The following is a 12,637-nucleotide window of genomic DNA, read 5'->3' as shown; positions in this document are numbered from 1 at the left end:
GGTGTCCATGCAGTTTGCAGGCTTTTCACCCCATTAATTTCCATTCAACCAAAGTGAGGAAGCTTGTATCATTCCCCCTTTTGTTTTTCTTTAAGTTAAATGCTACCATAGTGGGTTTTCTAGTATTCCTTGTCCCCGCCAAGAATGTTCAACTTAATTACATTATAGTCACTATTACGGAGTACTTCAGTTAGTCAGTCACCTCTTTGGCCAGATCCAGTGGTCAATTTTAGGACTAAATCAAGATTTCCCTCCCTTTTGTGGGTTACAGCAGTGGTTCTCAAGCATGGGGCCATGGGAAGGTTTCAGGGGGTCTGCCAAGCAGGGCCAGTGTTTTGGCTTTCTGCCCTGGGCTCCAATGTGTAAGTCCACCCTCGTGGGGCTGAAGCCTGGGGCCCTGGCACCTGGGGCTGAAGACGAAACTTGAGCAACTTAGCTTCATGGGGCCTCATATGGCATGCGGCCCCAGGCAACTGCCCTGCTTGCTACCCCTAATGCTGGCCCTGGCTTTTATATGCAGAAAACTAGTTGTGGCACAAATGGACTGTGGGGTTCCTGTAGTATGTTGGGGGCATATGGGGGGGAGGGAGCTCAGACAGAAAAAGGTTGCGAACTCCTGGGTTTCAGGACCAGCTGCTCCAAGAAATAATTTCTAGACACAGTAAAGGACTGTATCTCTGCAACTCTTCCTGAGATGACACATGCCTAGTCATGGGGATAGTTGAAATCACCCAATATTATTGTTTCCAGCCTTTGTAGCATCTCTAATCTCCCTAAGCATTTAATCATCATGGTCAGGAGATTGGCATTGTATTCCTGCTGCTATCCTTGTATTGTTCAGGCATGGAGTTTACCATAGAATCTCAATGGAGACAGTTTGGTTCATTTTAGGATTTTTACTTTGACTCTGTCATACTGTGTCACTTCCACACCAGCATGACCTACTTTCATTCCTATATTTAGTACCTTGGTATTACTGGGTCCCATTAATTATCCTTCCACCAAGTTTCCACTATTATATCAGTATCCTCATGTAATGCCAGGGACTCTAGTTCATCCATATTAGTATTAGACTGTTAGCATTTGTGTATATAAGCACTATTATATTGTCAAAGTTCAATTGCTTGCCTTCATGTGTTATTTAAATGGGACTTTTAAAAAACATTTTGCTTGGTTCTCACTACCTCCCTCATCTGCTTTACCAACTTCTTTCCTATCTCTTTACTAGGACATAAAGTTCCCCCTCTAATGGAAACATCCTACCTGAACCATATGCTCCTCTTGGCTTTTGCCCAGCCCGTAGTTTAAAAAATCATCTCTGCATTGTCATGCTCTGAGGTGTTGTCAGACTTGTCAATTGATTGGCTAATGGCAACAAGGCAGTAAATTCTCTATTTTTGGCTTATCTGGTTTCAAATGTGAATATCGGCTCTCCTTTGCACGTTTTAGGGAAGATGCCATCTTGGAGTACCTGAAAATTGCACAGGATCTGGAAATGTACGGCGTGAACTACTTCAGCATTAAGAATAAGAAGGGATCTGAACTCTGGCTAGGTGTTGATGCTCTTGGACTCAACATTTATGAGCAGAATGACAGGTAACAAACATCTCTCAGTTCACTGTCCCCTCTCTTGTGACCCTTCATTTCACAGTGCGGATGCAGTTAACACAAACTTGCTTCTCCAAAGCAAAGGAATACTTTGAAGAATCAAGTTTTTGGAACAGATAGCTGTTTCTCACTCAGTTACACAGGAAGGTGGTTCAGTTTGTTGGGATGATGCTATTTGCGGTCTGCAAACTCCTCCAACCACGTCCTCGTGGCTCTTGGCAATGTCCTTGACACAAACCTTGTGATTCAGTACTCTGGATCTCCTGCATAAGTACAGCTGTTCACTATCATAGGGTAAATAGACCAAGAAACTGAAATTAGGCATTGATCAAATCCCATTGAATGGGGTTTGCTTAAAGACTGAGCCTTCAAATTTTAAGGAACGTCTAAGCTGAAAATGCTGCAGCTGTGCCACTATAACACTTAAGTGAAGACAGTGGGAGAGCTGCTCCTGCCAGCATAGTTAATCCACCTCCAAGAGGCAGTAGCTATGTCAACAGGAGAAGCTGTCCTGCTGACACCATGTGGCCTGTACCAGGGGTTAGATTGGCATAACTACATTGCTCGGGTGTGGATTTTTCACAGATAAGTCATAGTGTAGACCTGGCCGTACTTTCTCTAATTGGGGAGAAGGGTTGAAAAGCTGTCACCTCCTGCTTTTGTTTTTTACATGCCTCTTCACTCTCGTTTCTGGCTTTGGCTGGAACTGGGAATTACTGAAGTACTCTGAGAGCCAGTTTGAGATTTCCAGCCCAGTGTTCTAGACTAAAAATTTGAGACGGCTTGGGGTAACATCTCCTAAAAACTTCTTTCTTTATTGCAGGCTAACACCAAAAATTGGATTCCCTTGGAGTGAGATCAGGAATATTTCATTCAACGATAAGAAGTTTGTTATCAAGCCCATTGACAAGAAAGCACCAGTAAGAAACAGTGCTCAGACATAAATCTTTAGCGTTTTATACATAGAGTTGAGCTAAACATCTCTTACACATTTAAATACTACCAATCTAATCAATTCTAGAACCTTCTGTTGGCATCATAAGGCATCCACATATTGCCAAAGTAATACCTCAAGCATTGCAGAGCAGGCTTAATAGTAAGTGGGTAGATGGGTTGGCGTGGGAAAGGGGTTTATACAATGGCTGTTGTATATAGTTGTCCACTTCTGATTTGATGACCAGCTGCCTTACATCGAGGTGAGAAAATTACTGCTGATACTTTTCTTCCTTGTTGATGTGCACTGAAGAATCTTACTATTTCTGATAACCCAAACAAATCCCATTCACTCTGGAAAAATCCAAAGTAGAATGCATTTCTAAATCTCTGCAATTCTGGAGAAAATGGAAATCAAGCTGTAGCTCCTTGGCTTGCACATATACCTATTTATATCTTCTTTCCTTCCCTGGATGAAGTTACTGCTGCTTGGAAACCACCTTGCAGCTGTTGTACCTCATTCACAAATGAAGATGCATTTTCTTCCCCTTTTTGTGGCATAAGAGGAAACCTTCTTTTTCACATGTCAGCCAGAACATTACAATCCTAGTTGAATAGAGTAAGGGTGTGAGACCATGTGGTTCACCTTTATATGATCCTAACAACTTGTACAGTGTCTCAGAATGTAGAAACTCTTCCTTAAAACCAGACACTGAGGCTTGATAGAGGAATGCTTTAACTGAGTTTTGAGTATTTCTGTACTGCATGCATATCCACACAACTGAAAATCCAGTTCCAGTATGCATTAGGCAGAACATAAGCCCTGAGAATTTTCTGAGGCCAGAGACTTGAACAGCACCATAGATCACTGGGAATCCCAGGAAAACTGACAACTATATAGTCTCCTTGTAATCTCCAAAATGTGCTTGTGGAGATACATCTGTACGAGATCTGTCCATCTCCATAATCTAAACCAGCTGTTTAGTACTGCTAATTCAAGGCACCTGACCCATGTCGTCAGGCACCTGTGTGTGCTGGGTATAAGTGTTTGAAATCCATTTTAATTGCTGGTAATGGGCTCCCTCAGACCCTTGACATTTTTTATGTGCAAGGCTGCTATTGGATACAGAGTTATGTTTGGCGCATGCTTGGGGAGTGATGAGTCTAACGCGGTCTCCCATCTGTCCCAAGGACTTTGTATTTTATGCCCCACGATTACGGATTAACAAGCGAATCCTGGCACTGTGCATGGGGAACCATGAGCTGTATATGCGCAGACGTAAACCAGACACCATTGAGGTGCAGCAGATGAAGGCACAGGCTCGGGAAGAGAAGCATCAGAAACAGATGGAGAGGTGGGTACTGCAGGGCTCTGAGTAACTAGTGTTTGTTTTTTTGAGTCCACTGCTAGAGTAATTAAAGCAGGTTCATTTCTGCTCCAGTAGACCTAAAGAGATGTTGTAGAGGGCATTCCTTATAAATATGACCCTGTGTAGGACTGCCTTGGGCAGCTCAAAGCATTTCAGGCCTATTCATATCAATATCATGATTCTGAATCTTAATGTTGACTCCACAGGCTATATTTCAAATTAGTCTGGATTGTCCAAATAGATGACCTAAACAGGGCTGTTGCTTGACCTGTGTAACTTCTACAAATGAAAACCTACCTGACACAGTTCTGTTTGCAGTGGTGGTGTCAGTGTCAGTCCCAGGACTGGAAGAAGAGGGTGTGTGTGTCCCCCAATGGTTCAATGACAGACATTACTTCACCCATCTTGTGTCTGTCATTTGCTGCTTACATGCTCACAGGTCTTCTATTATAAAGCATGGAGATCTTTGAATTGTAGTTTAGATTTAACTGTTGTACTGTAACTTTTCCCAAATCAGAGCTCTGCTGGAGAATGAGAAGAAAAAGAGGGAACTGGCGGAAAAGGAGAAAGAGAAGATTGAGCGTGAGAAGGAAGAGCTGATGGAACGACTCAGACAAATTGAGGAGCAAACCAAGAAAGCTCAACTAGGTATTCGGAAATGTGCATTGGGAGAGACTGGAATAGCCTGGTTCTATAGGGCCTTCATTTGAAGGGAAAAATTAAAAATGCCACAATTACCTACCCCACCAACCAACTTACTTCCTTGAACTACATAATCACATAGTGCTCTGGTTCAGTTGGTGCTGATGGAAAGACTCCTTCTCCCACCCCCCTCACCCCCTTGGTATCCTAAGGGGGCAGGTGCAAGAGACTTCACCACAAATGACTTTCCTGTCCTTTTTCTGAACTCTTACCACCTCGAATGATGGTTAATGTGGTGCAGCCAAAGCATGTTGCTGTATATTTATTTGCTGCTTGGTTTAACTAACACAAAACAGGAGCTTGAGTTGTCATCTGGTGCTTTTACAGACAAATGGTTCCAACCAATGGTAACCAGATGGTATTTGAAGCAACTTTAAAAAAAGATGTAATATGGGGTAGGACAATGCAAAACCAGACTGTCTATGCAATATATTCCTAACCTGTTCACCAATATTTACTCCCACTTGTTTACCCACATTTCTGTGTTGGGAGTGAAGGGAAAGTGTCATGGGGAAGGAACCTTGCTTTCCTGCATGGATCCTGCGCTTGGAGGATCAGAAAGACTCTTTGCCTCATACTTTGTGTCCTCACTTCAGAATTGGAAGAACAGACCCGCAGGGCACTGGAGCTAGAGCAGGAAAGGAAACGAGCCCAGGAAGAAGCAGAGAAGCTGGCTAAGGAACGCAAAGAGGCAGAGGAGGCAAAGGAAGCCCTGCTGAAAGCATCCCATGATCAGAAAAAGACCCAGGAGCAGCTGGTAAATAGCTTTCCTGAAAGCTTAGCAGTGGGGGAATAGTTTTACTGGAGTTCTAGACCGCCAGCCTCAAAACTGGGTGAGTTATGTAATCTAGTCACTGTAGCTGTAGTAGGGGCATAAACTACTATTTAAAGAAACTTAATTGCATTTTTCTGAAAAATGCAGGTGTTTTACTGTGGGCTCTATTTGAGCTGCTTTTTGTATATAGTGATTTGATGGAGAATACCTTCCAGTAAAGTCCATATATGTGCTAACTAGCGAAGCTGGGTACTGAGAGAGCAACTTCATGGCCTTGTTTTAGAATCTTAAAGTTAAGGGAAGAGAAGGAGGAAAAGACCAAGCCGAGACCCACAATTACAAGCTGGGCATAAAGCAACTAACAATGTATCCATAAGTGGCTTTAGGTGTCTTTCCCTTGCATCTCTGGAAATCTGTCCGGCACCAAAAAAAAACCCACAACCCTTCCCTTTGGTCCTAGTCCTCTTATTAGTGTGGAAATAGAACTTCCAGGATCCTGGAGCTTTAGGGGCCTAATATCAGAAGGGAATTGGTTTTCTCTCCTCCTATTAAAAATAACCTATTACCTCCACAGGCAGCTGAGATGTCAGAACTCACATCCAGAATCTCACAGCTGGAAATGGCCAGGCAGAAGAAGGAGAGTGAAGCCTTGGAGTGGCAACAGAAGGTATCGGTGGAGCCTAAATACAAAAGTATAGCTTTTGGCCTTAGCACAGTATTCCTCTTCTTACTATGGACTGGCCTGACTTTCTGACCATGTCATGCGATTAATTGTATGACCCAAACCACAAGTCCTTTACCATGCAGAGAGCTCTTTAAAATAAGACTCAGAACACTCTTCAGTAGAAAGGAGGGAAGCCAATGTGTGGTAAAGCTCCAGTTATCAATTTACCAGTTATTTCCTAGTTCACCTTGCTAGAACCAGTTTTTGGATCAAAAAGTGGTGAGAGTGACTTATGCAGGTAAAATCCAGTAGTTGCACACAGCTCCAAATTCATTCAGTGTTCCTAAAGTGAAGTTTATTCAAAAGAATATGCAGAAAATGTCCATCTTGCAACTTAAATGGACAGACATGGGAATTATCCTGTGGGCAGACTTTAAAAAGATGGGTGCACTTACACCCTTATTCATGCCTAAATTGTGTGCAGACTGTGTAGTTGCAGATGCCCAGGCCTGGTTTAAAGTATGAGTATACACAGTGCAGGATTTACAGGTGCAGGTTGGGTATCCGAATACCTAAAATGCATACAAATGTGTGCACATCTGCACACGCCTAACTCTGCAGTACTTGTACACAGATGGCTGCCCAGATTATCTAAGTTGCCTTTAGTTACTGCAAATAAGATACATCTCCCCTATCAAAACTCTGAGGTTGATGGCCATATTCTAGCTCCACTAGTGTATGATGGTGCCTGGACAGCCTATGAATTCTCACTTGAAAGCGCTTCTCCCAGTGGGGTTATGGACATTCTGAAAGAGACATTTGAACACGGATGTTCCCTCTTTTGGGTCCCTTGGATTATAAGGGAAGCCTTTGAAACGGGGTCTCTTTCCCACTAACCCACTGAGGGATGTTGCCCTTCTGCAGGCTCAGACAGTGCAGGAAGACCTAGAGAAGACCAAAGAGGAACTGAAGACTGCCATGAGTACTCCTCATGTCACCGAACCCATGCAGTCTGAGAATGAGCATGATGATGAACAGGATGAGAACGCTGCAGAGGCCAGTGCTGAACTGAAGGCAGATGCCACCATCAAGGACCGCAGCGAGGAGGATCGCACCACTGAGGCAGAGAAGAACGAACGGGTTCAGAAACACTTGAAGGTAATGCCAGGGGTGGGGTCGGGGATATCTGCTGCTTCTGGGCTGCTGTTTTCTTCCTTGCCATGCTCAGGTAGCTGTTGTGGGGACTAAATGCATCTACTGAGGAGTAGGTGCCACAATCTCATCAATTCAATACCTAGCAAGATGTAGGGAGAGTGGGGGAGAAGCTTGCCCCTCTCCCGCCCACTCCCATCCAATAACCATTCAAACCTCTTGCCAGTGAAGCATACTTGTGTATTGCAAAGAAAAGCATCTGTCCAGTATATTCTACTCAGTGGAATCCCGCTGGCCATCTGGCAGCTGTTCAGTGCTGTCTGGAACAGGATGAAGGACTTGGTTCAGTTCCTGTCAAGCAGGTGTCTGTGCCAGTCTGCTGCCCTGTTGGCTGACTTGACTGAATTGCACTGCTCAACCCCAGTAGCAGTCTCTCTCAAAGGCAGGTTTGAAGTGCCTTTTTGAGAGCAGCACAGGGAAACCCTGTCTTATCTGTCCAGTACCTACACTGAACTGCAGTCTGCTGGGTGGTGTCTGTTTAGCGGTGGTGAACAAACAAGTGGGGCTCTGTGTCCAGCTGTGAATCACTCACTGGCTGTCTAGGCTTCTTCACCTGCAGACCAAGGCAGAAATATTACTGCATTGTGCTGTGGCGATGCTAGAAAAGTGGCTGGAATCTGCAGTGCCTTTCTAATGGCAAGGGGTTTGCCATTTTGTTCACTATTTAAATATCTTGCCATTGTTCTCCCTCTCCGACCCCTAACCCCCCACCCCCATGGGAAAAATCCCTTGCTAGAGAGCCCCAGGGGGCACACCTTTTTGGAGTTTTCACCTTTTCCTATGTAATCTTATGCCTAACTTTAGTCCAGACTTCTTCATACACTAGACAAAACCTAGACTTGTGAGCAAAGGGTGTGATGTCATCACACTTCCCACACTGAAAATATTGGGGGTGAGAAAATACCAGATTAAGTAGGCACAGGGGTTTTCATCTCAAAAGATAGTGATCTTTTGGGTCTACGGCACACTTTACCTTGTGCTGATCCTACAGCTCAGCACTGCTGCATGTGCTGGCTTGTAACCCTACTTCTGTCTTTCTCCATCTATAGGCTCTTACCTCAGAGCTGGCAAATGCCCGGGATGAAACCAAGAAGACAGCCAATGACATGATCCATGCTGAGAACATGCGGCAGGGCCGTGACAAGTACAAGACCCTCCGCCAGATCCGGCAGGGCAATACTAAGCAGCGCATTGATGAGTTTGAGTCCATGTAAACTCTCTTGCACCTGCTGTCCTCTCTTTTTCTCGTCCTCTCCCATCATTCACGTGTAATCGTGCTGCGCTGGAACCACTACAGAAGAGTGACCATGGTCTTTATTTATCGAGTTTCGTGCAGTCTCTGCAGTTCAGCAACGGAGGAACAAACAAAATATCCATGTTGTCTTAGGCAGGGTGGGGACTCCAAATCTGAAATTGTTTTTGCTTAGCTGGGTAAAGTCTCTATTGCACATGGCTTTGTACTGTTCACTGAAACAATTGCATTGCTCTCTGGGTCCACTGGGAGGAGATGCAACCAGACACTTCCACTGAGTTACATATGGTGAAAGTCAGCAATCTGACACACATGCCTTAAAACAGTACTTCAGTATTAGAATTGAGTAGCGAGGGGATAGATCGTTGCTTTAATGCAAGTGTTTGGTTTTAATTGAGTTGGGGGGGTGTTGGGAAAGAAGGTTTGCGTGAAAAGGGGTTGGAAGTAAAGTATAAATTTTGTTTGTAAAAGACCAAAGGTTTTTCTGCTCTCCAAATTTGAGCAAGCCAAACAGATCATCTGAACTGTCAGTGTTAAAATTTCTTGAGGGATCCATCAGACTTCTTTTTAGTTATGAAACTTTTTAGTTTTCTATTCCTGAGTCCTTTGGAGTGATCTGGGCGTTTCCATTCAAGTAACTTGATTTGGAGCAGTAAATTCCCTAGTCAGCGAGGAGAGGGGTTCCTCCCCACAGTAATTCTTGTTCATTGCCTTTTGTTGTGCCATTGGCAGGCAATAGCCGAGACTGTGTTGGAGGGGCTTTAACTTCCACTAGTGACCCCAAACTAGAATTCTAAAGGAATAGGCAAATATGTGAGGGGGAAGGCGGAGAGAGACTTAAAAATTAAGTAGTTCTTAACAAATGAAAATGTAGCCACCAAAAATCATGACTGAGTATGATGCATTTATTCTTCTCATGCAGATAACTTCCAGAAAAGGCCTTTTTACCATAAATCATTGATGCCTTATGACTTGTGCACAGATGCATATTGTAGTTTAGGGTTTTAATAAGGTCTTTAGTTTTTTAAAATTAGTTTAAACTAGGAAAAATGACGGGCAGCTGGGGCCCAAAAATACTCAGTGACCTAAGGCTTTTCATTTCACATCTGGTTCATCTGTTGCAGGTCAGTGCCTTCATCCCTTCCTGCCATCTCTTCTGGTTGGCAAGAGAAGATACCTTGCTAGCTGTCTGTCCTAAGTGGAATCCTCTTTTCCTATTGCCAACTTAATTGTCCCATGATAGCAGCACACTTAATTTCTAACTCAAATCTGTCCTCCCCTTGGAATGATATTGTGTCCTTTTTGTCTGTGGCCCTGAGAACAGAAGTTTCTGCCCCTAATGATGAGGTGACTTGGTCCTGAGCTAGCTGTTACTGTTTTACTGTCACTTGTTGGACAGGACAACAAATGAGTCATCCAAATGGACTTGTTATGCATTCCTGTCTCTTATAGGGAAGATTCAGTGTACACTTGGCAGGAAAGAACCATGTATGTTCAGGGTTGACGTGGACATGGCCTTTAATTCTTTATAGAAGGAAATGAGGGGAAAATGCTCCAGTTCTAGAAGAGCCTTTTTAAAATTCAAATCCATCTAAGTGGGCTCCCCCTCCCCCCTGCTCTTCACGTCTTAGCTTAGACTGTTGCTACTTAAATTTGCAGCCTTCATCCTGGCTGGTAGTGTGTTCTTGTTGCATAGATTTTGGAACATGCTAAGCTTCAGCCCTGTGGGAGCTTCCCACCGCCTTCTCATCCATGTAGTATCACCATTAGTGTAAGTTTTCAGGTATTTTCTTTATACCACCAGTAGAGCTCCTCAAAACTCCTTCTACTAAGGCAAACTAGAAGTGGTCCAGTGGAATGTTAGTGGTGTGGAGAGAAGATTGCCAGAAAGTCAGTGTTAATACAAGCCTGCAGTATTTCTTCAGGAATCCTTTGTGCTGCTTGAAATCACATCTGTATGAGTGATTTTTTAGAGAAGCAATATCCGTTTGTTTGCATGGAGATCCGTGCAAACACTGACTAAGTGGACCTCTGTTGGTAGCATAACCTAATGTAGATCCTTCCAAATGTCCAATACATGTGTTTTTGAAGCACTTTTGTCCCCAGACACAATGTGCCTTTAGGAGTGGGGAGAGGGAAACTTTCCATCAACCAAAAAAAAACCTCAGAAAACACTCCAGTGCTTTGAAAGTTACAAATAAAATTGCAGTTAAACTTGTCAGAACTTATTTGCATATTTCTTTACTGAAGAGTTGTTGGCACTGATTCTGAGTCTCAGTAATGAGAGAACAGACAACAATTAGACTTCACTTCTGGTGCTTTAAACCTGGTTCTCAGTAGTTCTGCTCTGTCTGTGACAACTACTGGCTTTTTAAAGTCTTTTTTTATTGCATCTTTAACAGCTTCCTTAATGAGAAGATGCACAGTGCCTGGAGTATGTTTGTTCAAATAAACCTCTTTCTGTTGTGATGGGTCACAGAACACTGCTGAACTCCTGTGTTATGTTGACATGACTTCTGTTTTTGTCACATTCTAATTTCAAATGGTCCGATATAGGAATAGAACAGTTCATACCAGTGAGTCCACCTAACTCCTTGTGTAGTTGTTTCAGCTGTGCCTTTTCCTACCAGTATTATATTCCAGTGGTATCTAATGATATTTGATTTCAGCCTTTCTAGCTATGCACAATTAGAAAATATTAGTCATGGGAGGAGGAGATGTTTATAGTCCCCTCGCCCTTTGAAAATGTATACTGTATTGTAAAGAGATGATATTTTGCAAGGAAATTAATGTAAGATGCTTTCAGTATTATGGTGAGATTTCTAGACACACTTTTTTATTTGTTACAATACATTGAGCAAATTTTTTCTCTCCCCCCTCCCCCAGTTTGTTTACTACTTGGATATGGAGTATCCTCTTCAGGGGGTTATCCTATGAAGTGTTTGCCTGCCTTTGTTTTTTTGTTGCTGTAAATTATGTCTACATGGTTTTTGACCAAACTTTTTATTTTGGTTATGTTAAAACAGCAGTCCCTTGGGGCTTGTGAGATAACTCATGGGCCCATATGGCTAACCACAAAAAGAAACTTGGTATCAAAACACTTTAGTTTGGAGGAATTTGTTAAAGTCCATGTCCTGTTCTTCCTTCAGTGCCAATAAAGTTTAGAGAAATTAAATCCTTGGTGTATCTGGGTTGCTGTGCTTTCTATTTCAAGCCTTCCCCCACCACTTCCATCTTCTGCCACTGCACCACCATGCTCACTTGCAACAGTCTGTTACCATGGAATTCCAACCTCTCAGCATTAACACATTGTGGTTCCTCCTTGATGCACACAAATAGAGGCTAGGATGGAACCCACAAACTCTTGACTTAAGCTAGGGTTGGAGGCCAGGTCTCCAGAGGTAGAAGTCAAAACGAAGTCACGGGATTGTACTATCTTTAACACCTGCAGCTGACAATGACCCAAGGTAAAAAACCTGATGTGTCTAAGACTGCTTCCAGTTCAGGGAAGAACCTAAAATGGTTGGATTTTGAATTAAAATTTTCACTTGTTTCTGGTGTGGAGACATACTGATGCAAAGAAGCAGCTAAGCCACAAGAGGGCAGCATAGATTAGCCTGTGGGTTTTTTGTAGCTAAATTCCTAATGTAGTGGGGATTTTTTTTCCCCCGCAAGCTACCAGTTGCTTGTTCCCTCACTCTCCTCCCAAATTTCAAAAATGTGTACGTTTGAGATTTTAGGGATGATGAGATGCTGAAGGATGTTACATATGCTCGCTCTCCAAGCTGAGTGTGGGCAGTTTAGTTTCCATATTGAGAGGAGAGTCCTAATTGGGAAGAGACAATGATCGTCTTAGGGATTTGGATGTGACTAGAGAAGAGCTTTCTGCACAACCACATTGCCTCTCTGCACCTCAATCTCCCCATCTGTAAAATGAGGATAAAGATCCTTATTTTTGACAGTGCTTTGAGATCTATTGGTGAAAAATCATTACAGAAGAACTTACTGTTGTACTTAATAAGGAACACTGATGGTCATGATTTTGGCGGCCAGTGACACTTCCTATCTCCTCTGGTGGGTTGCAAGCATGTCTCTAGAACAGCCTTCTTCCCCTAAGGCAT

General features: G+C 43.2%; 1 protein-coding gene across 2 annotated transcripts in view; it reads left to right on the top strand.

The window, feature by feature from the left end:
* MSN (moesin) overlaps window positions 1–11,691 on the top strand; it is a 75,785-nt gene extending 64,094 nt beyond the window's left edge. For both annotated transcript variants that reach the window (XM_030574564.1, XM_030574565.1), the window contains exons 6-13: window positions 1,450–1,596; window positions 2,432–2,528; window positions 3,733–3,896; window positions 4,429–4,559; window positions 5,210–5,370; window positions 5,963–6,055; window positions 6,977–7,210; window positions 8,314–11,691. In XM_030574564.1, coding sequence (XP_030430424.1) covers window positions 1,450–1,596; window positions 2,432–2,528; window positions 3,733–3,896; window positions 4,429–4,559; window positions 5,210–5,370; window positions 5,963–6,055; window positions 6,977–7,210; window positions 8,314–8,478 — 1,192 coding nt within the window. In that variant the 3' untranslated portion in view covers window positions 8,479–11,691. The remainder of the gene's footprint in view (window positions 1–1,449; window positions 1,597–2,431; window positions 2,529–3,732; window positions 3,897–4,428; window positions 4,560–5,209; window positions 5,371–5,962; window positions 6,056–6,976; window positions 7,211–8,313) is intronic.
* Window positions 11,692–12,637: the final 946 nt, after the last annotated feature.

The sequence above is a fragment of the Gopherus evgoodei genome, chromosome 9 (genome assembly GCF_007399415.2).
Source record: "Gopherus evgoodei ecotype Sinaloan lineage chromosome 9, rGopEvg1_v1.p, whole genome shotgun sequence".
In the NCBI taxonomy this organism is placed as follows: domain Eukaryota; kingdom Metazoa; phylum Chordata; order Testudines; family Testudinidae; genus Gopherus; species Gopherus evgoodei.
Note: the sequence above shows the minus strand (reverse complement) of the source record. Positions and strands in the feature narration are given on the sequence as shown.